This window comes from Microtus pennsylvanicus, chromosome 12 (genome assembly GCF_037038515.1).
Source record: "Microtus pennsylvanicus isolate mMicPen1 chromosome 12, mMicPen1.hap1, whole genome shotgun sequence".
Lineage (NCBI taxonomy): Eukaryota > Metazoa > Chordata > Mammalia > Rodentia > Cricetidae > Microtus > Microtus pennsylvanicus.
Window position 1 is genome coordinate 63,151,148 of NC_134590.1, and position 27,858 is coordinate 63,179,005.

General features: G+C 42.1%; 1 protein-coding gene across 5 annotated transcripts in view; it reads right to left on the reverse strand.

The window, feature by feature from the left end:
- Window positions 1-25: 25 nt before the first annotated feature.
- Nsd2 (nuclear receptor binding SET domain protein 2) overlaps window positions 26-27,858 on the reverse strand; it is a 68,895-nt gene continuing 41,062 nt past the window's right edge. For 4 of the 5 annotated variants that reach the window (XM_075943948.1, XM_075943946.1, XM_075943947.1 and 1 more), the window contains 13 exons: window positions 19,689-19,820; window positions 18,695-18,818; window positions 17,297-17,497; window positions 16,132-16,311; window positions 15,724-15,880; window positions 15,393-15,598; window positions 11,963-12,066; window positions 11,227-11,496; window positions 10,208-10,324; window positions 5,861-6,002; window positions 5,489-5,595; window positions 3,894-4,098; window positions 26-2,550 (listed from right to left, as the gene is read on the reverse strand). In XM_075943948.1, the coding sequence (XP_075800063.1) occupies window positions 2,279-2,550; window positions 3,894-4,098; window positions 5,489-5,595; window positions 5,861-6,002; window positions 10,208-10,324; window positions 11,227-11,496; window positions 11,963-12,066; window positions 15,393-15,598; window positions 15,724-15,880; window positions 16,132-16,311; window positions 17,297-17,497; window positions 18,695-18,818; window positions 19,689-19,820 (2,217 nt within the window). In that variant the 3' untranslated portion in view covers window positions 26-2,278. Of the gene's footprint in view, window positions 2,551-3,893; window positions 4,099-5,488; window positions 5,596-5,860; window positions 6,003-10,207; window positions 10,325-11,226; window positions 11,497-11,962; window positions 12,067-15,392; window positions 15,599-15,723; window positions 15,881-16,131; window positions 16,312-17,296; window positions 17,498-18,694; window positions 18,819-19,688; window positions 19,821-24,759; window positions 27,611-27,858 lie in introns of those variants that run through there. The other variant, XM_075943950.1, reaches the window with a different exon arrangement.

Below are 27,858 nucleotides of genomic sequence, written 5' to 3' on the forward strand. Positions count from 1 at the left end.
TCCTTGTCACTCTGAGATGCACTGCCTTACAGGTGCCTAGGTTTAAATGCTATAATTTCCACATTCTCTTAGACCAGTGCTGGTGTGGACACTGGCTTTGCACCCCTGGGCTGCTGCCACCCTGCAGAGGCACACACACATAGGTGTGTACTGGTTAGGGAACAGCTAGCTGGTTTTTGGATACTGAAGGTGCCTGAGGAACATGGAATCTGGGCAGGTTTCATTTGGTTTGCTTCACATTAAAGAAAACAACAACTGGAGCTGATGGTCAGAAAGTCACACATCTTTCAGGCTCATCAGAGCACCTGGCACATCCCGAGTCACAACTTCTGTGGGAAAGGCTATCACCCCAGGGGGTTACTTTACTCAGCTTTGTATATTGGTCTTCGGTTGGTTTTCAGAGTTAGTGTTATTTACTCATTAAACTTTTTGGGAAGATGAGTTGTTTAAAAAGTAGACAATATTTCCTTCAGAAAGATGATAGTTACTTGGAACCAAAATTCCCAAGATTTACTTAACATTAAAAAAGAAAGTTAATCTGATCCCCCACAAGTGCTGCAAAAGCAATTCTGATGCTCTTTCATAGAAGCTGGTGGACAACTAACAAGATGGGCCCCCAGGGGGTCCCTGGGGCCTAGGGGCTGTGTGCATGTGAAGAGGCTGTCTGGCCTACCACACCAGCCTTCTAAACGTAGGGCACAGATGACAAATTTATGAGCCAATCTAATATTTTTAGGACAGTCTGAGCCAGGTTAAGTTCTAAACTGAAAAATGCTCCTTGTCTCATCTGCTCAAACAGATGTCACCAGAGGTTAGTAGGCTTGTGCCTATGGAAGCCAAGCCATAGGCTGCCTGCAAAGCTGCTTTAACTTTTGGGGGACTACTACTAGAGAAGAGCAAAGGGGTGGTCATGACATGCTAGGCTTGCAAGTGTTATGGCTGACGCACAACCCTGACTATTAAGAATGGTCAATCCTGTTCTAAATGGCGATTGCAGTTCTCCAAGGCTGGAAGGCAGCAGGACAACAGGAGCAAACCCTGCTAGGGACTTAATGGATAGGAGTTTAAGCCTTTTTGCTTTGTGACTTTTCTAAAACCAATTTCTGCTGCATTGCTTACACCTTCCCTCCCAATGGAATGCATGAGGTCTCCTTTCTCAGTGTCCAAGTTCTCCAGGGCCAAGATACACTCCTGAGAAGGCAGAAGGAAGCCTGCCAAAGAATCTAATAGCCCTTGGGCTGGGCTTTTAGAGAAATTTAAATATCATTAGGGAAACAGGTACCATCAGACCAGTCTACCATGAGACCATGTGGTGCCCTGGTGGAAAGAGAGAGCAACGAAGCTTGGGCTCAGCGAACAGATGCACAGAGGAGAGAGCACATCAGCAAGCATTAGCCTAGGCTCCAGGCTGTGTGCCTTGTGTCCTCCGTGCTCGCTCAATAGTTCACATCTGCCTGACAACTCAAATACATTTTAGTTGGTAATAATTTGAAACAGTTTTAGCAAAAGTATATTGGGAATAAATGCCAGAAACAGAAAAACCAATTGAAGAAAATACACAAGGTTTTCCCCCAAATGTTGGTCCAAGAATGTGGGTTCAGAAGACATTAGAGAAAACAGCCACAACGAAGGCAGCTGCACTGCTCCACAGGACACACTGCCATCACTAGTTGTCAAGTCCACACAAAGGAAAGTCATGAGAGGAATCTTGCAACACCACAACACTCAAAGTGCAAACAGCACTTTGAGGGAAAAATTCACATTAGTATGAAGAACATAGGCTGTTTCAAAAGAGCAAAATAATGATCAATCCTGATTAGGAATAGCACAGGGCCTGAGTCCTAGTCTGTCCTGAGTGGGGTGAGTAGAAGCCTGAACCATCAGGATAGAGCTAATAGTGACCTTTAGAAAATTCTATTCTATACATTTTAGGTAAGATAAAAGCATTTCACATGCCAGTTAATCTTCAATCATAACTTTAATCTAAAATAAAAATGGGAGGGCACCTTGACGTTGGGTCTCAGATTCAAGTGTAGCGGTGATGCTGCGTAGTAAGGCTTGTTTGTCCTGGACCGCTGAGTGTGCAGCTGACAAGCATCAGTGCAGACGCAGCACAGCTGTTGAGGATGGCTCAGTGGTAGAAGGTGCTCCTTCCCACCCAAGGAGGCCTATACATGTCATAGCATTATGAGCTGGGTCCTTGGGGCAAGTGCCGTGCTTGCCTTCCCATTACAAGCAGGGTTGGCTGTCCCATGCCACCCCTGGATCTGACCAAGCGCTATTTGCCTTCTGTGACTCTTCGCCAACATCGTCTTCTCTTCCTCTTCCCCTTTGACTTCAATGATTCTGGAAACGGTTTCTCAGTCTTGGTACTTCTTGCAGATTCTGCCCTCAAGTCATGCTCAGAGCAGTAGGATTGCCCATCCTGGGTGGAACGGAAGGCAGTCCCATCTTGGTGTTCCTTACAGAATGAGTTGGGGCACAGGTGGCAAAATGAGGTAGAAGGTTTGCCACATACATCACAGTGATGCCAAGGACATTCCCACTTCCCTGCAAAACAAAATACACCATCAGCAAACAAGCTTTAACATTTTCAGGGCTTGAAAAGTGTTGGGATTGGGCCCAGAAGGGACTCAAGCATTTGGTCTCATACTAAGTTAATATCCACAAAGTATGTTTCCCTTGACTTAGTCATCTTCTGCTTGAGTTGCTTGTACCAACATACCTAACTAGAATTACTTTTAAAACTGGCTAGTCGGCCAGGCGGTGGTGGTGCACGCCTTTAATCCCAGCACCCCGGAAGCAGAAGCGGGCAGATCTCTGTGAGTTCAAGGCCAGCCTGGCCTACCAGAGCTTTCCAGGATAGGGTCCAAAAGTACACGGAAACCCTGCCTCGAAAATAAGACTGGCTAGTCACATAAATGCAAATTAACACAGACTACATTTCAGTTGCCAGAGAGAAGCTAGTAGTTGATGCTCAAAGGCCAGGTAGGTACCAAGTGTTGCAGACTACAGTATACTTACAGGCCAGCTGGAGCATTACATAAGACACCAAGGGCAGCTCGCTGCTGTTGGTCCCTAGCAGAGTCTACTGATAGCAACAGCTGCCCTCTGACTTGCCCTTTTGTATTACTGTTTTGTTTTCTGAGACAGGGTTTTTCTATGTAGCCCTAGCTGTCCTGGAACGTATTCCGTACACCAGGCTGGCCTCAAACTCAAGAAGTCCACCCGCCAATGCCTGAGTGCTGGGATTAAAGGTGTGCATCATCACACCCAGCTTGGGACTTGCCTATTTATAAGGAAATGGTTTTATGCTTAGATTTGAATCTCTGAAGATTAGGGTTAGGGATAACTGTCAAATTTAAATATATATGTAAAACCATTATTAGGTTTCTTGTCCCTGGGTCAAGTGTTTACAGTTTTTCTTTTGAAATTCTAACTTTTTGTTCTGATGCTGTGACCACTTTTGAGTACATAAGAGGAAAAGTCTTCCAGTTCTGTGTCATCTCTAGGGACAGAGCCTACAAGTCCTGAGAAGAGAGTTAGGTCACATGTCCTACAACCAGGCCACCTAGTGACAAAACCAGTCATGGTGAGGCTGCTGCAGTAGAACCTAACTTCTTCAGTAGAGCCTCGTGCATGTCATTTTAGATCTTGGCACTAATGAGATGACCACTCAACACTGGGCTTTGGAAGCTACTGCCTGCTCCCACCCTGTGCTCCAGTTGGTTCCCTGGACTGGGGACATTTACCACATTGACCTTCCAAGGAATATGCAACTAGATAAGACCCAATGGATTAAGAGAGGCTGAATAAGAATGGCGAGGCTGAATAAGAATGGCAGGCAAGTGCACTGCAAGTTGTCAGAAGCTGCATGGGTACTGAGCACCTACCAAAGGGCCGCTTGCCCAAGCCCAGGCAGGACAGGTGGTAGGCCTTGGTGCAGAATTTTCGGTCACACAGCACCAGCTGTCCACCATCACCACAGCGGAAGCACTCATCCTCTGACTGCCGCTTCCCTTCTCCCTTGGCTCTGCGCCTTCTGGTTTTCTTCTTGGCCTTTTTACCCTTTTCCTCTGAAGAAAGGGATGTTGAGGTCTAGAATAAAGAATTAAGCATAGTTCAATTAAAACAACATAGATGGAAGCAGTTAAAAGAAAAAAAAAAAGGAAACTACAAAGATGCCCAAAAAGGAAGGTCCAAAGTGATATAGATTCCTGGGCTGTTCCAACATGGTGAGTGGTGCCTGAGCTGGAGGTGTAGCTGACGACTGTAGATTCCATTCCTAGCATCACAAAATAAAAGGGCATGCCACCTACATAAAGCAGGTCATGGCCCACTATACCTTGGGCAACTCCTGCTAAGACAAAAAGAAAAACAAAAAAACACAATATAGAAGAACTAAATTATGAGCAGTGTAGGTGTGGTGGTTTGAGTAAAGGCCCATAAGGAGTGGCACTACTAGGAGGTGTGCCCTTGTTGGAGTAGATGTGGTTTTGTCAGAGAAAAGTGTAGTAGGGGCTGGCCTTGAGGTCTCAAATGCTCAAGCCACACCCAGTGTGGCTTTCTCTTCTTGTGGATTCAGATGTGACTCTCAGCTACCTCTCCAGCACCATGTCTGCCTGCATGCAACCATGCTTCCTGACATGATAAAAATGGACTAAACCTCTGGAACCAGGCCCAATTAAATGTTTTCCCTTATAAGAGCTGCTATAGTTGTGGTGTCTCTTCACAATAATAAAACCCTAACTAAAATGTGTAAGGGCAAACTAGTGAAGCAGTCTTTCAGAAAACATCTATAGGGTGTGCCCAGATGCCAGCTCAGGTTGGAGGTGCCTATGATTGTCCTAACCTTTGTTCCAACAAGGAGTGCCCCAAAATTCATGTCCTTCGAAGGACTTGGAACATGACTTTATTTTAAAATGCATGTAACTATGATACCGGCACATCAAGCAAGCATGACTTGTGACTAGACTGAATGGACTGGTGGCCAAAGGTGTGACTCAGTGGGAGGGCACTTGCCTAGCAGGTATGGGCCCTGAGAGATCTACACACAGCAATGTAAACAACAAGTAACTAGTAGGACAATGGAGGGAAGTGGTCAAGACAAACACCACATGGCACCTCATGAGAAGCAGCAGAATGCTGGAGTAAGGATTCTACAACCTGAGGAACACCAACAGGAGCTGAAAAAGAGGCCTAAAAGACTCTCAAAGATACTTAGGAGCAAATGTGGACCTGCCTTCAAGATTGAATCCATGTTTCTGATGTTTAAGTCACACATCTCCACAGGAATTACATCAGTGAAGTCATCTTAACAAGCAGCCTATACTGAGAGAGGACCTCATTAACCTCAACCCACATGCTACATGGATCCTGCCCTTGAACAGCAACAGGTCTATGGCTCACTAGAATGCAATCTTCCTAGATGCCATGATGCCACCAGAGCTATGTGTTTCAGCTTCACAGAAAGCTGTGATGTCCTTACCTTTGGTCTGTCTCCAAGAAACCCACTACAATTGGAGGCTCCACACCGACAGACTGTTTTTTCATTGCCCAAACAATCAAGATTATAGTTGAATGTCAGCTCTGTCCCTAAAAGAGACACAATACAATGTTAGAGGCCATTGTTCTCCTGTGGCAGTGGATGTCAAAGAATCAGTTTCAAGAAAACGTACCCCCTTCATATACACCCTGGCATGGCTCATATACCTCATCAATTTGCTGCTTAAAACAGATATCCCAAAGCTTCCAAATCACTATCCTAGAGCCTTTCCAAACCCAACCACACCAAATACCAGCCAGTGCCTCTCTGCCTGTCCATATGGCACCAGAAACTTGTAGGACCCCAGTGATATACCTGCAGGAATGTCACACACAGCAAACAGGCCAACCCGTGTATCCCCATTCACTGTCCATTTCAGGGTTTCACAGTTGGGCTGGCAGCTGTGGTTCATGAATCGTGAATAATTCCCTTTAGGGCCAGCGTCAATTATGCGGTCCTGCAGGATAAAAAGTCAAGGACATCTTTAATTTTTTTTTTCATTTTATTTTTTCCGAGACAAGGTTTTTCTCTGTAACAGCCTTGGCTGTCCTGTAATTCACACTGTAGCAGACTAGGCTCAAACTCACAGAAATTTGCCTGCCTCTGCTGGGATTAAGGGCGTGCGCCATCATGCCCAGCTAACATCTTATCTCTAAAGGGCCTCTTAATGCCATAGGTTGTATCAGATTATACAGTGTTGTCTGTCATACTGAAAACCTTGGTATCCTGTTGTCCACCTGGACCAGACAACCCTCAACCAGTCCAGATTCTTGCAGAAGGGCAGAACACAAGGAGAGACTGAACTCAAGTGAGAGTGGTGAAGACTGTGAACTGCCACTTGTAACACCACCCCAGCAACAAATAAGCTAGGAAAAATACAAGTGTCACAGACCTGGGAAGGGCAGCAAGAGCCTATACAAAACCAGCACTGCCAGACAACAGCAAACTCCATTAATAATAGACAAGCAGCATCCACTCCTAGAGAGCAAAGGAGGTACAAGCACAGCATGCTCGAGTTCCCATTGGCTGCAAACAATGGACTTTGTCCATGATGCTGATGCTATGCTGCCATAAGAGGGACAGGCACAGGCTGACAGTTCGGAGATAGCAGTCTGCAAAATCACAAATGCAAGCACACAGTGGCCCTGGGAACTGACTCAATGAAATTCAAGGGTCCAAGCACTATGAAGGAATAAGAAGCACTTATTATGGCTCAGACCAGAAAGAAGATAGGCAGGTAGATACACAGCTGTAGCTTCTCCCCTGAAAACCTCTAGACCAAATATACAGCTCAGTAGGATCTCTGCTCTTCAGTGTTTATCTCTGAGATCAAAGATAAATTGGTAAAAAAATTACATGTCCGAGAAGGGATGAATCTCTGCCAAGAGCACCTCTAGCTGTGCCTTGTGGACCACATAGCACTACAAAAGCAACCACACTGGAAGACTATGCTTGTGCCACCCATTGATTGTTGTAAGCGGAGAAGTCAAACTTAGTGGATAGATGCCTGCAGTCCTAGCCACTCAGGATGCTAACAAAGGATATCACTTCAGCCCAGAACTCAGAATTCACCTCAGGAGAATAAAAGCAGAAATGATCTGCTTTCTACTATACTAGTTGTTGTTTTAAACTCCAAGGTTTTCTAGACAGTAGATAAAAATCTATCGCTGAAATCAACCTCAGCTGTATTTGTACATTTACCAGCTGGTGAAATGGCTTACAAGATAAGGTACTTGCCATCAAGCCCATGACTTCAGTTTGAACCCCAATAGTCCATACCATAGAAAGAAAGATTTGACTTCCAAAAGTTGTTTCTGATCTCCACAAGTGTGCCACAGCATGCACAGTCATACATATGTACACACAAAGTAAAATATATGCTTTAAAAAGTGCACAGTGTGACTGCAGGCACATGTGTGACAACTGTTTAGAAGTTAGTTCTCTGCTTCCAGCTCGTTTTGAGTTTCTGGTTTCAACACTGCATCATGTACTCCAGGCTAGCTGACTTGAGAGCTTTCCAACCGAATATTTTTTAAAAAGTTACTTTTATTTATGTTTTTTTTTTCTCTGACTATATGTCATGTGAATGAAATTACGAATAGAGGCCAGAAGAAGGTGTCAGATCTGGAGCTGGAGTTACAGACAATTGGGAGCTGCCTGATGTGGGTGCTATGGACTGAATTTAGGTCCTCCAGAAAAACATTCCAGTGTTATGTATATGTGTGTACATACACGTAGAGGCCAGGTCAACTTTGGATGCTATTTCTGTAAAACTTTCCGTCTTTTTTTTTCTTTTAAATATCTTTTCTTTTCTTATTTATTTGTTGTGTGTGCCATATGTGGAGGCTAGAGGAAAACTTCCTTGAGGTGGTGCTCTTCTTCCACCATGTAGTTCCTGGGGATCAAACTCTAAAGTCATAAGGTTTTTGCCAAACCTTTATCCAATGAGTGATCTTACCTCACCACCAAACCTTGTTTGTGAGATAAATTCTTTCATTGGAATCTAGGATTCACCAATTAGCCTGGTCTTGCCACCAAGTCAAAGATCCTCTTGTCTCCCCCTCCCTAGCTTTGGGACTAAAAAGAATATGCTACCATGCTCAGCTTTTTATGTGAATGCTGGGGGGTTGAACTTGGGTCCTCATGCTCTGTGCAGCAAGTATTTCACCAACTAAACCAGTCTCAAATTCTTTTATTATTTTAAAGTATACCTGACATAAAAGTTTACTGGGTTTTGTTTTGTTTTGGTGTGTGTGTGTATCTGGAGACTGAACCCAGAGCCTTGCACATGCTGGCAAGCACTCTACTACAGAGCCATATGCCAGGTGTATAATTAATTGTAATAAATACATCTATAAGGGTACTCTCTTTAATCCTTCAATTCTTTACATACATGGGAAGGATCCTTATGCCTTACCTCTTAAATGTTGGGAATATAGGTATGGGCCACCATGCTCAGTCCTCTGAGGTCTTTAATTAACTTAAAAGCCTTGGTTATATAGACCAGGCACAGTAGCCTGTGTCTGTAATTTCCACACTAGGTTGGATTGAGACAGAAGGATTCCAAGTTCAAGGCCAGTGTGGGCTATAAAGCTAGTTCAAAATCAGTGGTAAACCACTTGCCTAGAATTTATTGGGTTAGAGTTGGATTCTCCAACATTTAGAACAAAACAACTAAAGTAATTTCAAAGTTTTCTGCCTAGAGAGCTAAGATCTTCTTTAGAATTAATTCGTTTTTGTTCTTTTTAGATCTTAGGTTTTTTTTTTTTTCGGCCAAAAACTGGACATTTAAAACTAGTAATATAGTAACTCTGAAAATCAGATTATTTCATCTCTTCTGGCACAGACATACATGTCATACGTGTATATGTATAGAAACAGACACACATCACCACCACCTTTCAGGGCTAGCTGGGAACATCTTGCTCTATGCCTGCACACAAGCTTGCTTGCTCTCCCTCCTTCCCCTTCATCCCCTCAGCATTTTGAGGTCAGTAATTACTGACCTCAAACTCAGGATCCTACACTGCCTTATTTCTCCAAAGAGATAGAATTATAGGCATGCACCATCATCCCTGGCTTGGGTATCTCCTGTATCTTTTTAAAAATATTTTAATCTTGTCCTGACAACAAGGCCCAACTCCCACTGCCTATAGCAAATGACAGGAGCCCAATACTACTCCATAGACTGAGAATGGTCAAGCTTCCTGAGGGACTGTTGGCTGGGGACTTTGGAGCCATTCCAATTTCTACAGAGTCCCTATAGTCCCAGATACCAGAATCAAAATGCCTGGTCCATAGACATTTTCTATCTTGCTTTCTTTTTTTTTTTTTTTTTTTTTTTGGTTTTTCGAGACAGGGTTTCTCTGTGGCTTTGGAGCCTGTCCTGGAACTAGCTCTTGTAGACCAGGCTGGTCTCGAACTCACAGAGATCCGCCTGCCTCTGTCTCCCGAGTGCTGGGATTAAAGGCGTGCGCCACCATCGCCCGGCTCTATCTTGTTTTCAAGCATTATTTAAGTCGTGTCTTTTAAACAGAGCCCCACTTTTCTGCTGGGTTTTGAGCTTACCGGTAACAGAAGGCACAAGAGTACCATTCTGATGCACTTTTCTACCTAGGCCTAGTTACCTATTTACCTTCATTCCGAGAATAACAAAAACATCTAGCAACTAGGTTCCAGATGTTTAAAACTATAAATTACAAAGTCTTAGGAAATAGCACAAGCCTCTTATTCCACATATTTGGGAAGCTGAGGCAGACAAGTGCTTGCACTCAGAAGTTTGAAGTGAGTCTTGGAAACACACAGAGAGGGAAAACACAGTATTCATAAGCAAATAGAGCACAGCACAGCCAAAACCACTCTACAATGTAGCTCAGATAACATGCAATGGTCATGTCTATGCTTTTTCCCTTTTTTCCCCCCTTGATATTAAGAAGAATCTTGATATACTTTTTATGTTGTGGACACACATGGCTCTAAGGATGTTCAATGCCAAAGGCAGCTCTACATTTAGAAAAAAATATGCAGATGATTGGGGAAAGTTACTAAGGAGATGAAATGAGAATATCACTAAAATACAAGGGCCAATTATATGGGTAATGAACCCTCCAGGTCCATGTTCAATACGTCATGAATGAATAACAAAGACACACTTCCCATTACCTTGTCTATGGTGAGCATGTAAAAGTGAGTGATGTCATTCTCATGAGCATATTTGATTCTTGCCATACACTCCTCTTCATCAATCAACTCACCAACATACTCATTAACAAATTCTCCCTGGAAATCAGAAGAATGTTAACAACTGAGTACATATCGGCCAATTCTTAGAATCAGGGTTCAAGATACCAAGACACCATCAATTATTCAAGGATAACATGTTAATACCTCAGGAGTGTGGTTTCTAGAGCTCCTTCATTAAGTTCAAATTCAAATAATCTCATCCTTATAAAGATTGCCAGTGGGAGATATACTCATGCATTCTCAGAGTAGCAACATCCCAGATTGTTTTCTACAATGTCTTGCCTTAAGGAGCATCTTTGTTAACCCACTGTCCATTTAAGGAGTAAATTACATGCAGGTTTCTAATAGGAAAGAGGTTGTGAAGAACTTGACAGGCAGGCTCCACAGCGAGTCTACATAAAGCAACAGCTGAGGCAACCAAGGAGGAATAAGGCTGGGGAAGAGTGCATCTCAGCGATCTTTTTTAATTTTTGTTTTTGTTTTGTTTTTAGAGACAGGGTTTCTGTGAAGTCCTGGCTGTCCTACAACTTGTTACATAGGCGAGGCTGACCTTGTAGGCGAAGACTGACCTTGAACTCACAGGCGTCTGCCTGCCTCTACTTCTGGAGTGCTGGGATTAAAGGTGTGCCACCAAAATGGAAGAAGGGAGAGAGGGAGGAAGAGGGGACAGAATAAGGTGAGCCATTAATTCTTACAAGTGGGGAAGAGAGAGCTAGTGAGATGATGAAGTGGGTAAAAGTACTTTGCCACCACGTCTGAGGACCTGAGTTCAGTCCCTGGGACCCACATGAAAGGAAAGACCTGACTCCCGAAACTTGTCATCTGGTCTCTACATGCATGTCAGGGCACATGCATATCTACACACATTCCACTGAACACACAAACATACACTTAAGAATCACTATACAGTATAAAAAGCAGGGGGACATATGGCATACCTTTCTGATGTCCCTTTTGGCAACCAGGCCCCACCCTTTGCCATCTGTCTTGATGATCTTGGTCTCAGGGTACTGGCGCTTAGTGAAACACTGGTTCTGGCAGTATTCACCTGCAGGACACACCTGCGGGTGGCACTCAAACATCAGCATCCTGTTTAGACATTCTGAATCAGAGCCACAGGGGTTCTCATCTGTGGGCTTACAGTTGCACTTTGGGATTTCAGAAATGTCAGCTGTATAGATCTGGACTTTACCATACGGTTTATTCACCTATAAGAAAAAACAAGTTGTCTTGACTCTACTTTGTAAATAGAGTCCTTGGATCCCTGCACACTCATACTGTGCCTTCAAGGGCTCACCTTAGAAACATGCATTCTGATAATCATGACTGGGCCCACAAAGATAGTTTCTGACAGACCGCTTAATGACCATAACCTGGGACTGAAAAATCTGTAGCCCAAGAGCCACATCAAAACCACTTTGTTGGGGCTGGAGAGATGGCTCAGAGGTTAAGAGCATTGCCTGCTCTTTCAAAGGTCCTGAGTTCAATTCCCAGCAACCACATGGTGGCTCACAACCATCTGTAATGGGGTCTGGTGCCCTCTTCCGGCCTGCAGCATACACACAGACAGAATATTGTATACATAAGAAATAATAAATTTTTTTTAAAAAAAAAACCCACTTCGTTGAGAAGGAAGACACACACATGTACACATAATCCTGACATGCCCATCACCTTGATATGCTTGTATGGTGGAGGTTTTCTCTCACTCTCCTGTGTTTCTCGGGCTTCCCGCTGAAGTTTGATTTCATTAAAACGAGCTTCAGCTTCTTGCAGTGCTAAAAAAGCCAACAGAATATGAGAAATATATTTCAGTAAATATATTTTTAAGGAGTTCCAAGTTTCCCTGAAACTAAGGGCTACCAAACACTGTAAAAGGCAGACAGATGCCTGCATCCCCAGTGACTAAATACTAGGAGCTGATTTAAATCATGTCAGGTCTGCACAAAGCCTAGCAGCTGAGTTTCTATCAAGCACTACCCACTCTCTGTCCTGAATTCTAAGGATAAGGCAACAGTATCAGTGCTTTGAACATACTGTACTTAGGAAAAAAAAGTGAACTTTTATTCCTTTTAAAGGAAAAGGTCTCTGAGAAGAAGCACCAGTTCAGATCAACAGAGGCCATATCAATACCCAATCTGCAAATTGTCAATGTCACTGTGAGGCCAGGTCAGTGACTGAGCTGAGCTGGCAGCTGCTAGTTAGTCATTAGCAGGCATGACTTAATAGCAGGTCAGTATCAGGAGTCAGGAGCCTAGGGTCCCACCTTCATCACTTGGTACGATATCAAACTCATTGGGTTCCCAATCTCTACCAGAATCTCTCCTTTCTGATGATTTTCAAGTTATCTTTTGATAGCTATCTGGTTGTGTGTGTGTGTGTGTATGTGTGTTTACACACGGATTTCTCTGTGTAACAGCCCTAGCTGTCCTGGAACTTGCTTTGTAGAACAGGCTGGCCTCAGACTCACAGAGATCTGCCTGCATCTGCCTCCCAAGTCCTGGAATTAAAGGTGTGCACCACCACTGCCGGGCTAATAAACTATCCATTCTTACTCAGTCCTCTTGAAGCCCCCGAATGTTGAGGAATCAAGGAAAGAGGACAGGCTACTGTTGCTTGATATCTGGAAACTCTCAGCAGCAAGGAGCCAACAGCTCCTAAGGCATACATTTTCATCTACCATGGCAAATCCCATTGTGGTTAACTAAATCCATGAAAAACCTAAAAAAGCTTAAAAAAGTAATTTAAGACACACACACACACACACAGAAAAAACAGAGTTTAGCACGGCTTAACGCCATGGTTCCTTTAAGAGAGGTTTTCCTGATTCAACAGTAGCAGAAAAAAAGCTAAGTGGTTTTGAAATGGCAGCTTTCTGGGTCATGCTGCCAGCATGAGAACTCTGGCTCTTTCTGGAGGCTGAGCATTTAAATGGGATTTCTGGGCAGCATGCTGCAAATTACTCGGTGGCATCATGGGCCAAATGGTTCTCAGAGTTGAGGTAGCGAGGACGGATCACACCCTACAATTTCAGAGGCAGCGAACAGACTTCGGCCATGTTGGACTGGTGGGGCAAGCAGGCAAGGGCCCTATTTCCCCTAGCAATGCCGCTGCTTAAGTTCATAAGAAGGGCTTAGCATTTTAAGAAGCACTTCTGATCAGAAAAGGATTACAGATATGCAATAAAGACAAATCCAGATTTTTAAAAAAAAAGACCTCTAAATGGGTCACAGTGTTGGATAAATGTACATAGGCTTGGGACAGAGGGTTGGGAAAGTAAATCACTTAAAAAATAAAACAAAGTCTTTAAAGAGACACAATACAGACAGTCATAAAGTAAAAGGAGTAAAAAAATAAGTTACATAAAGATGGAAAATTCACAGAGTCTGGATTATTTATACTACTGTGTTTGCTTTGAATATCTTGACTATGAATGAGCTAAGTACAGAGAGACATTTCATTGTACAGACTGTTAAACTAAACCAGCATATATACTCTAAAGGTAGGTTGACTTCAAAATTCAGGTCTAAGGATTTGTGGCTTTGGAAAATAGGTTCTTCTTTTGTTTCCACAGAGGACGACAACCTGTGGAATCCTTCCAAACTAATGTGGTTTGATGGACTAAGACCCTCTCAAAAGGTCGCCATGAACACCTCCAAAAATTACTTCGCCCGACAAAAAGCAGGAAGCAGTTTGGAAAGAACTATGCCCAAATTCCCAAATATTGTTTGTAAATGTTTACATTTAAAGGGGGATATGATATAGAGATGAATACATTGCACTGGTATGGATCTTAATTTATTGATACAAACTTAAGATCAATTTTGTTGTATATATATTTCTGTTCTTGATTAAGAAGGTATTGTCTTGTGCAGCTCATTTAAAAATGTAATGTATAGCTGTGTGGTGGTGGCACTCGCCTTTAATCCCAGCACTCGAAAGGCAGTGGCAGGTGGATCTCTGTGAGTTCGAGGCCAGTCTGGTCTACAAGAGCTAGTTCCAGGACAGGCTCCAAAGCTACAGAGAAACTCTGTCTCGCAAATTAAAAAAAAAAATGTAATGTATAATTAAGAAATATAGGTTAATAATCATTTAAAATAGTCAAGCATGTTAGGTTTTCTATATATAGAGATATATTTAAGTTAGATAAATATAATTCAATTCTTTCAGAGACCTTCAGAATATGGCATTTAAATGTTTTAATAACTTAGGACTTTTCATGACAATGAGACACAACTGATCCCGGTAGCACCAATTACTTCAAGAGTAAGATGGGCATCGAAGAGGCTCCTTATAGAGTTTGCTAGCCATTTGGGCAAAAAATTGCTCTTGCCTGGACTGTTTGATGCTAAGCTGTATGAACTGGACATGCAGGACCCACAGAAAAAATGTTGAATCTTACTATGCAACATCACACTTCTCTCTCCTATCTCTTTCCTGCCCCAGTCATTATCTAACTTAACTACACTTTTGGCACTATCTCCTAGACTGTGGAATCAGACACAGCATTCTGGTTGGTCTGCTCACTCTATCACTATGTAAGGTACCCAAGGTACAACTGTGTCTACTGAAGAATTAGAAACAGAGAGCTGGAACTTAAGGTTCCAATCATGGGAAATCATCTCCAGAGCTGCCATACAAAAGGCCAGTTATGGGAAATATTTATAATTAGTTCTAAACATAGTATATCTTTAAAAAAGCTTTTATTTATTTATTTATTTATTTATTTATTTATGGTTTTTCAAGACACTGTTTTTCTGTGTAGCCCTAGCTGTCCTAGAATACACTCTATAGACCAGGCTGGCCTCGATTTCACCTCCTGCCTCTGCCTCCCAAGTTCGGGGATTAATACTACTGTCTAGCAAAAAAGCCTTATTTCATTTTAATGAAATTAATTATAAGCTAATATTGTGAAAGTTTTTAAATAGCATAAACATACATCAAGAGACACATAAGACTGCAAACTTCCTTTTTTCTAATATAGAAGTAGAGATAGAATGTTTAGTCTAGGAATTTTTAAAGAGATCAAATTTCAAAAGAACAGAAATTAGGATTAACAAGCCTATAAGAATGCCATCTACACGCCATTGGGAAATCTCCATACCATTCTTGAAGACTCTTCCAATCCCTCTGACTCCCTGGTAGCGGCTGCCCCGGTCCCCCTCCATGTATGGGAATACCCGTGCCTGATGCGTCCAGTAATAATCTTTAGACCCAAAGAAAAATACAGGGAATTCTCCAATCTCGTGCTTCATTTTCTGAATATTTGGAGGAACATTTTTGGGATGACAAACTTCTGCGGGCCACCACCTATTATAAACATTAAAAACAAGATTCACAGATTCTTCAGAGTGACAAAATTTTCAATACTTAGCAAAGTAAAACAAAAACATTTAAATAAATACAGACACAAAAGCACAGAATTTATTTCATACCTGTAGTTTCCAAGTTTGACCCAAATGATGTCTTGAAAGTGTAGCTTCTTCCCAGCCCGGCAGTCATTACAGAACCAGCTGCCATCAGGCATATCAATGTTCAGGCAATCAGGATGAAAGGCTGCTGGGCAGGCCTCACAACACAGAAGACTCCCCCCTACAAGAGAACAGGCCAGCCTGAGCTTGTCTCACCAGTCAGTCTAGGCCCTCTCAGCCTGTAGCTGGCACAAACCTGACGGAAGCAGGAGTGTCAGAACGTCAATCCATAAGTCAACACCCAAGAGCATTGCTTTACCAAAGTCGTCTCCTGTGTCTATGGGATCCACTTAGTTTAAAGGGCCAAGGTGATGCCTCTGGTACCAGCAGAGCTGTGTGTGCAGCAACACACACAGCAGAACCCATCCTTACCTTTGGAGCACACGAAGCACCAACTCACATTGACGTGGGTGTGGTGTCGCTTCCCCTTCCGAGCAGTGAAATGGGCTGTGCAGATGATGTTGTTAGAAGCAATCACTGAACATCCTGCTGCCAGACAGGCATCCCCTCCATGATAGGCAACAGGGCAGCGGACACATCGCATCATTTTACCTAAAGGAAATAAGCACCCTGAGGACTACAAATATTGTTGACTCCAGTGACTCAGAAAGTTATGATGGAAGAGCCTGGAGATACTTAATAACACTATCTTCCATCAAAGCAAAGGTGTTTCAAAGCAGTGTTTGAGAAACACCATTTAAACGACACATTCTATAGCATTTCTTTTTCTTTCTTTTCTTCCTTTCTTTCTTTCTTTCTTTTTTTTTTTTGAGACAAGGTTTCTCTTTGTAGTCCTGGCTGTCCTGGAACTCACTATGTTGACCAAGCTGGTCTCAAACTCAGAGATCCACCTGCCTCTGCTTCTTAAATGCTGGGATTAAAGTCATGCACCACCATAGCATGGCCAATCAACCAGCAATTCTTAACCAGAGCTGCTATCATTTGGGATTTGTGAGAGTCTCTCTTCTGGGTACCCTTCCTAGTAGATGTTGATAGCATAGTGTTCCTAAATGTTACAAGTGCTCCCCCCCCTCATATATATATATCCTACCAGAGAAGCCCTGTAACAAAAAGGACACTGCACCTGCCCTCTCTAACCCCACACAGCTACCCTTATCTTCCACATATGTAATCTGATTTTAAAATATTTCCCAGTTGGGAATGAAGCTCAGAGGTAAAGCACTTGACTGGTATGTTAGGCCCACGGCTCTACCTCTTGTATTACAAATAGAAGTTTCCCTTATATATAAAAGTGCCTTTAAAAAGGAGCAAAGAGAATCCAGAGACAACTCAGGTAGTATTCTTTGTTGAGAATCAAGAATCTGAAAGTTCTAACTGATATAGAAAGAATAGAATGGGGGCAAGTCTTATGTTACAAGAACAAAAGAAAACGTTTGACTCATAACAGGAGATAATGGAGACCATTAGAGTTCATAACCTCTGGTGACACTTGTCTAGCATCAATGGTCCCACCTTCAGAACACCTATACACTGCGAGTAAACCCAAGTTGTAAGGACCCATCACATCTATCTGTACCTTTTGATGGCCGTGGATTTGAAGGGTTTGAGGCGTGGCAGCTCACACAGCTGTGGAGAGGGCAGCGAAAGCCTCGGCTCTCAAACACAGTGAGAGGGTACTTTTTTACACAAGCTTCATGGTAAAATTTTCCACACTGAGTTACCACACAGCGCTTCACCTCCATCTTGCTTTCTTTACACACGAAGCATGAGTGAATCCCTAACAAGTGGTTAAAGAAAGGGGTAAGAGGAAGGTGCAGATAACAAGAGTTATATTGCAGTTCTGAGCGACTATAACTAAGCAACTTTTCTGGAGCAGCCTGTGTTGCTGACTAATCTAAGCCTTCTTCAGAAAAAAGCCTAGTCATTTGAGTTTGCTGTCGTCAAATCTCCAGCTTCCAGGCCCACTCACCAGTGCAGCAAAGGCTTGCTCTGGCTGGAGAAGACCGACATCTAAAGTGTTCTACTGCTGTTAGGCTATCTGGGCAGCTTGACCCTTCTTGGGTCCCTAGGGAGCAGGGACCGCTATGATCTGAGACTGTCAGCCGAATCCTGAGGCACTAGAGTGGTGGTAGAACAGAAGCACTAGCCCCCCAGTTAAGTTCTCGCTATTGAAAATGAAGCTACGAATGACATCTAGTCTTTGGGTTTTTTTTAAAATATTTATTTAGTATGCAATATTCTGTCTGTGTGTATACCTGCAGGCCAGAAGAGGGCACCAGACCCCATTACAGATGGTTGTGAGCCACCATGTGGTTGCTGGGAATTGAACTCAGGACCTTTGGAAGAGCAGGCAATGCTCTTAACCTCTGAGCCATCTCTCCAGCCTGACATCTAGTCTTTGTAATGGACTGAGCATTCTTTTCTTTTTTTTTTTTTTGGTTTTTCGAGACAGGGTTTCTCTGTAGCTTTGGAGCCTGTCCTGGAACTAGCTCTTGTAGACCAGGCTGGTCTCGAACTCACAGAGATCCGCCTGCCTCTGCCTCCCGAGTGCTGGGATTAAAGGCGTGCGCCACCACCGCCTGGCTGGACTGAGCATTCTATAAGTACCAGTGTTCTATAGCTGACTACTAGTTAGGCAGAACTGTTTGTCTGGAAGTGCCAAGCTCCATAACTGTTGCCTATAGAGCAAGGTGTATGCTAGCCCCACAGGAAGGGTTTGGAAAAGTACACAGCCTTTTATTCCCTCACTCTACCAGTCGCTGTATCCTGAACCACTTGCCCAGTGATGCTGTCATTCAAATAGTAAAGCCCACAGTACAATGGAAGAATTTAGAAGCATACAACCTTTGAGTCAGTATGTGTGGAACTTGTTCTCTGCTAAATGTCTCATACACAACTTGAGGAAGCACATAAAAAAGGGACAAACAGAACCAACCTCCACACACAATCCCCAGCTTCAGAAAATGGAACTTACCTGAGGCACATTCAGTGCAGGTGAATCTTCCTTCTGGTCTTCGGGAAAGTCCAAGGCAGGCTAGGTGGAATGCTCCACAACAGGGGCCCTCACACAACAAGAGGCTGCCTGTCTTCTCACACAACTGTGGGGAACAGAGGGTGGCATGAACCTACACCTAGTCAGAGCCCTTTCAGGACTCTCCTCACCACGTGGGGCAATTTGACTCCATCTCTGGCATGCAAATGAACGTAAGTATCTGTACACAGTGAAATGCCTAGCAGGATTATAGACTACAGCCAAGTTACACAAAGATGTTAGTCCCTCAGCAAGGGCTAAAGAAACAAAAGATCAAAACCCTGAAGTATGCATTCAGGGTGTTTTAGATTAGATGTGAATGTCAAAAACCCAAAACCCAAGGCATTTTCACCATAAACCAGCCATCCTTCCACAGATGACAGCAATGGAGCTGTCAGCCATTTTGCAACGGTGGACAAATCAGCAGTCTCACATGGATAGTAGCACTAACCACAACTCAGAATGGCGCAGCGACTAAGGCACAGAAAGGTGAGCAGCTTTATTAAGATCACCAACCCAGCATCCAGCCCATGTAGGACACTGACCCGGGCAATATCACTATGGGGATATGCATCTAGTTACACCGTAACCCCAGCCCATGACTGGTCTCCCAGTGAACTAAGAAAGCAGCAAGGGCACCGTATCACCCTAGCACCTTATTTCTTACAGCATACATTCCTAAGAACTATTCAAACTCCCATATGTATACTGGAGCTGTACATGAAACAACCCACCTGAGAACGAATAATGTTAACTTAGGCAACTTAATACCAGAATTCTGCTAGTGGTCTAGCCCTTCCAAAGAGGTATCTACCTGTGAGTAGTAATGGGGCAGAAGAGAGGTCTGGAGGAAAAGAGGATGCTGGAAACTCACTCTCATCTTCTGTGACTTCAGGAGAAGCCCTCATCAACACATCAGACACCGCCTAGCCCTCACCTGACACACGTATTCCTTTTTGGCAGCTACTCCTTTTTCCGACTTTTTAGACGAGACGGATGCTTCGGTCTGTGTTTCATCTGCACTTTCATACGGAGACTCTGAAGGCTCATCTCCTGGGCTGTCTGAGACCTGGAGATGAAGGAGGTTGACGACAGTTCACTAGCCACAGAAAACAGGTGGCCACATCCTTTGGACACGGCCCACTTCCAGCCCTACTGCCCAGTGATGTGGTATAGATATATCACTGGCTTGGAAGTAATAAAACTTGCAAAAGCTACAAAGTAAACTCAGAAGTGGACCTTATTCTACTCAATATTTAATGTACATATGTATATAAGACATATTCCTTTAAGTAAAGCAACTTATAAAAATCCAATTATCTTTGCTAAGTAAACTGAGATGAGCTCTGGAATCAATATACTCTTTCAGTTTCCTACCCAATGTGTTCAGACCCAAATACAACATGAACTAAAAAAGAAAGAAAAGGAAAAGAAAAAAAACCGTGAAGTCACAAAAAGACTTCACAGAAGCTGTTTCTAACTCTGTTGAGGACATTGTGCTCTTCCAGAAGCATAGTGCTCCCCTGGAACTGATTCAAGACTCAGGAGAGTCACTGACTTGCACTGCAGCCTGAGTGCCTCGTCTATCCTCTCACTGCTAACTAGTCACAGCTCAGCTGTTCCTCTCCCACAGAACACTGGAGCCTAATGAAAAGACTGGGAAAAAATGCAGTGTACAGAGGAAAAGCACCTATTTTACCGGGTTTCCTCCACTGAACAGAGATTAGTATCCAGTTACAACATCATCCTTGCTGCATGGAGCATCCTGTCCTTGCTTAACAAGTACTAGCCATAAATGTTAAAATGGGTAAACAGAAAACCCTTTTGTCGATCAAATTCAAGTGCTTAAGTTGGGAGGGGGGTTAACTGATCTTAGTGTTGAAAATTGAATTTTGGAGATAAAACAAAGCAAAAAAACTATTAACTACATTTCTTGTTTACCTCAATAATCACAAGTAATTATGTTATAGGCTTGCTATTTGCCAGCTAACACAAAGCTAGAAATTGTATTTAGGCCACATTAAAAACTAAAAACAAGCTGGGCATTGGTGGCACACACCTTTAATTCCAGCACTCAAGTCAGAGGCATGCAGATCTCTGTGAGTTTGAGGCCAGCCTGCTCTAAAAAGCAAGTTCCATGACAGCCAGGGCTACACAGAGAAACCCTGTTGAAAAACAAAACAAAAACAAAAACAAAAACAAAAACAAAGAAAAACCCAAGACAAAAAAAAAAGATTAAAAAACCAAACCAAAACAAACAAACCAAAAAACAACCAAACCAAACAACCTCACCAGGGACTCTGGCCCAGATTATGCAGGTTTACTGATGAGCTTTTACCAGATTATATCATTGATATTATTGGGAGCAATGAGAGAGGGGGGTAAAAAGGCATTTTCAGATTTGAACTCAATGTTAACTTGCAGTAAATTAACAATGACTCCTGTGGCTCTGATGGTTCACTGGAACAAGGGACAGGCTTTGTGTGATCACCTGTTCTAGTCTCACTAGATACATCTAGCAACAAGGATGTCATGGGGGAAAAAGGCCTTTCAACTCAATTTTCTCACCTTGTGCAGGAAGATGGAAATAGCATTAAGAACACCAGATTGGTGTCACATCATGAAGTCTGTCACCAGGAGGTTGACTAGCTGGAACTACAGGGCCCAATGCCAGTTCCTCTCCCATCAGCTCACCTCCCACTTCTTTAACATCAACATCCAGAAAGAGGTCATTTAAAATACTCTGAGCTTAAACTCCAAATTAGTATGCCCATCAGATATGGGGATCACAGGTGGGGATCTGAGCACTTCTGAGACTGAAGTGAGTACTAGGGAAGCCCAGGTCCTTAGGAATCAGTAGTCACATAGCTTGCCCTGGCTTAGAGAGCAGCTCCCATAGCCACACAAGGCTGACCCACCTGACTGATGAAGGAACTGAGACCCAAAGGATGTTTAGAATAGCATCCATGGAAGAGAGCCCATGCTCCATTCACCAACCCACTTCTTCCCTTTATGTGAATAAAACAAACTTAAAAACTATAAAGAGAAAGGAATGGAAAGAAAGACAGAAAACACAAACCAGTCCTGGGTCAGAGGAAGGAACAGCACCTTTTATTTAAGATTTACAGAGAGTTAGCACGTTTCCACTTGGAGATATTTCCTAAATTAACAAAGTCTGTTTGCGGAAATAAACACTGAATACATATTTTGAATGGAAATATAAATGTTAATGACACACATAAGGCTCGTTTCCTGATTGGGTCTGTTATCCACATACAGAATATAGACCTTACAATATCACAGTCCATGACAGATTGTAGAAGGTCCACCTTCACCCACCACATCCTCCCCCACAAATGGACGAAACCCCTACCCAGTCAAGAGGGTCCCTCAGCTCTCTGCTCAGCAAACCACCTGCAAGTAGAGCCAAGTGTGCTCCTCACTCCAGCTGCAGGCTCCACCTCCATGTGTACCAGGTGACAGCTTACTTGGAGATGCCATTTGTGGAAGTAACATATCACCTGAATGGTCCCAACACAGTCCCAGATCTCAGTCTACGACATCTATGATCTATTCAGTATCCAACAGAATGTATTTGAAAAAAGAAAAATGAGGTGACTGATGGGACACAGACTGTCAAGAATTTTCTTTCCTGTGTCCACCAAGGTCATGCTTGTGGCACATATTTCCAAGTAGCTTAGTTCCTGACTTTCCAAAGTGTTCTTGAGTTTGAAAATACTTTCTCCACTCTCTACTCAGTAAGTGACAGTACTGAGTTGCCTGCCTTCCTTAGACACACATTCCTTCACAAACAGGAAATGCTGTCTCCTTCATCTATTACAGGGACTTTCAAGATGGCATTACCAAACATCATGTGACCCAGTAGACATCTTCCAACCCACTGCCAGGAGCTATGTGGCCACCAGAAAAGCTCAATGAGTGCAACTGGGGTTTATCCACTATGGCCACAAAGTAGACCCCTGCCCTTCCATGGGCTGATTGATGTACATTGAGTTTTTAATTTTTTTGACAAAACAATTCCCTTCACAAGTTGAATACTACATCATTTTAAAACACAATTACAGACCTTGAACAATAAATATTTCTATAACCAACATTATTTTCATGTTTAAGTTATGATTTCATAAAGGAAGAAGCGTAGAAGTGCGTTCACAGACTTTTAGATTTACAAATGGTAAGAATCCTGTGCTCAGCAGATATAACGATCTAAAATTAAAAGACTGATCTTAAGCAGGGCTTCCAGTTAACATCACAGTGAAATATTAAGAGTGGAATTAAGACAATTTAAAATTAAGTCAACCATTCTAAAATCCTAGAATCCAAAATATTTTTTTAATTAAAGTTAATACAGACTAGAATTCTCCTAGTTGCTCCTTAATTTAAAGTCAGGTTATGAGTTACTGAGAACATGAAAGAAAGAAAAAGAAAAAAGAAATTCAAAATCAAAAAACTCTTTAGTCCACAGAAAGTCATTGTGCTTCATATTCATCTATTCTATGCCAGTTTCTATATAGTTAACCTAAGAGGGCAGCAAAGACTACATGAGAGTAGTGGCCAGTCAGCGGCACAGCTACTGCTCCCATAAAGGCCAGTCCTTACCCTTACATGATCTCTAAATGTTCTATTGACTGTACAGGTGCCTGGTCCAGTCAGCTGCAGCAACAAGCCATGTGTCCTCACCTGGAAGGCTTGAGAACAAGAACCAGTAGTCTACCTGCTTTCTTAGCTCACATGACTGGCAAAATGTCCCTGTATCAAGACTAGGACTTCACCCGATCCCAGTTGTTTTTTAAAAGCAGAATACCCCTGGAATGCTAGCAAGTTAAAACTACTGCCAAAGTTATATGTTAAAAGCTGAACAACTACATGGAATAGAAAGAAATTATAAATATGGATGTACACACAGGTCTGACAAAAATGTCAGGTTCCTGGAAAGACACCCTTGCTAGTAAGACCAAGAGAGCATGTCTCTTACCCTTCTTGTACAAGGACAAATGCAAACATACTTTTCTGTGTATTAGGATAACCATTTTTCACCACTGACAAGAAAATTAGTGAAAAAAATTCTAATAATCTAACAATAAACAGTACCTAAAAGGAACAAAGTCAATTTCAATCACCAAAAATGCTAAGATATACAGAAATTGATGTTTCTTAAAACAAAAGCAAAACCCAAAAAGCTTTCTAAAATATCAGTAAGAAGCAATAAAAGCTCTGAAAGCATGTTAGAAAAAGCCCTTCTACTTTTCTCTAGCAAAAGATAATTTGGATTTTATTAACTCAAAGATAAAAAGCAGTCCTTGGTAATTAATTTTTCCAAAACTGGGATAATGTATTTACTAATAATAAGGTGCTGCACATTTAGCAATCCAAAGGGTCCTTGGGGTCCCTAACAGAAGTCCACCTGAACAGCAGGGATCAAGGTAGATCAGCAACCTACATGTTTGAATGTATATAAGACATATGGTACTTTAGAATCAGTGACAGAAAAACAAAGCAAACTTTATTAATGACCCTATGGTTTACCTGCCACTGGATAAACATTTCCTAAAGAAGGGAGCCATGATCTCATGGGGCATCTCAGGCCCACATAAAGCAACAAAGAACTACTCACTTGGGGTTCCTCATTACACTCAAGTGGGCTGAGTGAGCTAGGAGCTTATACAGAATACACACCAATGCTGAAGGATATAGACAGAACAAAATTGAGTTCTGGCCATCACTCCAGGCTAAGAGACCTTTTCTCAGGAGCATTCTTTAATCATTTAAATTTTACATAAACACAGGCACCAATTTTTGTTTGAGAAATGAGATGTTTACTTATGTTTTTATTTCCTTCTTTATATATCATTTCTGTATTTGTGTTACAGACCCTTAATGGGAACTAGTAACCTATTTCATCTAGCCAGCCCACAGGCTCCAAACACAACCATGGCATGAGTGCATGTTGCCAGGTGAGGTTTTCTTGTTTTTTTCTTATTTTTCTTGTGACATGTCCTATCACTAATGAAAAGGCCCTGTCCCTCATCTGCCTTCCAGCACCAGAGAACACTATTTTAAGTTTTCTGGTGCTTTTGTGTGAACTATCTCAAGTAAACCCAGAATCAGATATATCTTGGCTGAGAGATCAAGTTTAGAAACTCCCCACCCCATGCCAGAATCAGGTTGTTCTATACCTCTTCAGAGGCAGTGGGTAGAATGGATGCTCTCATGCATGGAGCAGGAACCCTTTTCTCTTAGATCCTATGATATTTTACTTCTTTGTCATGCTTACATTTCTTGTTGGTTTTCAGGATATCTTAAAAAATATCAGAGTTGTTTTGTGTTGGGAAACACAGATGTAAATAGATATGAATAATAAAGTTTTGAGCTACAACTACACTTAAAGGCATCGTGACTAAAGGACAACATTCACTTTTCATTTGAGGAAAGGCTGCCAGGGAGGTAGAAGTCCATCTGGAGCAGAGGGGCTGATTGAGGAGCACCTGAAGGACTGGGCTGCTGGGCACAGGCCTCTATCCAGCACGTGGACTCCCTGGTGTGCTGTTCTGTGTAACAGTCAACTTGCACTGTTACAACAGCTACAATCCAAACCTTTATACATTCACCCAAGTCTTCACTTCTTTCGAATCAGAGAGCTACCTCCCCTTGCCAGGCAAACATAGTATACAAACAATGGTTTGAAGAAAGCCAAATAGGATCAAATGGTAATAATTCTCTGTATGGCAGAAGCAAAACTCAACACTGGGCAGTTCAAAAAACCTAAGGCTAGAGAGGTAGCATTGCTTTTTTGACATTTTTAAAGAAAATAAAGGAATTCCATGTTAAATTTGTAGCATGATGAATTTGTTACATAATTTTTGTACTCTTAGCAGACAAGCTATTGCTTCTTGTTCAAGAGTCACCTCTTTCCTACTCATCTCTTCTAGGAAAGGTCAGTCAAGAGCTGACATGGAACTCTGCTTATTTACTGTAAGACTAATGCTGGTTGTTGGGGCAGGAAAATCCTACATGGAGGACAATTACTCTGCACTCACTACAGAATCCTGAGGATCCTGCTCCGATCCATCCCCACGTGGGCTAGCTACGTCTTCCCTAGTTGAAGAATATTCCGTGACCGCCACTCTTGTTCCCCTCATACTCTCTAAACTCAGAAGGTACTAACTGTGCCACATTGCGGACATCACCATTAGTTGTGAAGTTCTCATTTCCCCACTACACAGAAAAGTGACTGTCTTGTGGCTGATTCCTATTGTATCTAGCAGGAATACTAGAATACATGCATACTAGCATCCTGGGAACCCACCTGAAATTCATCATGCTCTAATTTCAAATGAAATCCCTTCATTTCTGTCCAAGACCTTTCAGTATAGTGTCTTTTGAGAAATCATTTCTTGAACCAGGGCCATTTCTACATCATTATATTTCTTCACACTTTTGTGATTTATATTTTTTTAAAAAATTAATTTACCTGAGATCTTTCATGTCCTTTAAGAACAGTACAACTTAAAATGCTCACATTAGATATTCTCTGAGGTCATGTCTCTCATTACATTTGAGCAGAGCCAGCTGAGTAACCTACCTAGTAGACTCACAGTCCAACACCCTACTGTGTCACACAAATAGAGCTAGGGTTCTGCTACTTCTGGATTTATTTTATCCATACATGCATGATGCAGTCAAGAGGATCATTTTTCATGCCAAAGAAAAATTTATACTTTTGGATAAAAATGGAATGGTGGTGAGTTTATTATTTTTATTGTAATAACCATTACTGTCACAATAGTGAACCACTGAGTCCTTGCAAGGTGCCAGGCACTCTATGTGTTTTACATGCGTTACATTATTTAATGGTTTGGAACAAAATTTTTTCTCAAAAACTTTCATCACAGGTCCAATACTGAGGTGTCTGTGTGGAACGGCCTGGTCACCGGACACACATCTGTGCACAGCACAAGCTCTGCTTCTTGAGCTGAGGACAACTGGAGCCTTTCTTCCCATGCAAACATGCGGGCACTGAGTATGCCCCAGCTGGGCATCCAGGACCACAACATTTAAAACATGATGCTGATGTTCTACAAAAGCAACTGATGATGTGGTTGTTGTAAATATCCTGATTATGGTGTCTTCTAGATATCAGTGACTGGATCATTAGTTGAATGGTTCACAATGATACTGTAAATGGCATTTTCCCCTAAAAATCTATTGTGTCTAGTGTCATAGTAAAACTGTCAAGTAAAAAAGGACAGAATCAAAACTCCTCCTGCCTTTTATGTGGGAAACTGGTTTACTATCTACAATACTGAATACATCTCATTGGCCATGAAAATAGTTGACGAAGGACCCCTTAATGTGTCCTGTTTATTCTTTCTTATTGATGGTGAACAGATGCTGACATTTTTCCATAAAAATTCAGTAAGTTATGAATTAGAGAGAAAAAATGAGCATTAACTCTTCAATATGGTGCCATTGTCACAGTTCTGTCCTGGGACAGCCTCAACTGGGGGGCCTTCTCCTCAACTTGAACTTCAGATTAATCTTTAGGATATGAATGTGTTTCTATTATGAGATGAATGTGATTGATTAAATGGCCTTGATTGGGTATCTTACCTTGGTCTTAAAATTTGTTATCTGTTTTCTTCATTGTATGTGTTTATTAATACCAGTAAAAACAGATTATCACACATCTTCCATAAAATGATTGTGATAGAAATGTCACTTAGTGTATACGATGATGCACCACCTGCAGCAGACATCTTGGGGTATTACATCATTCTAAGTGCAGTACAGGGCGGCTGAATTCAAGTCCAACTTGACTGATGTGGGCTCCCATAAAAGCTGTTACCAGTGAAGGCGAAAAAAATAAGAATTTGCTCTACTAAGGGAACAAAAAATGAAGTTACAAAACACTTAAATCACATCAATTCCTTCACAGGTCTTTGTCATGCAAGTGTGCAATTTTAATCTCTTCATTGGGGTGATGTAATACCATGTAATTAATAATTATTCCAATATAAATTTATCATATACATTTTTCAAGAATTTAAAATACAACATGACCTAAAAATGTCTTGTAATACCAACAC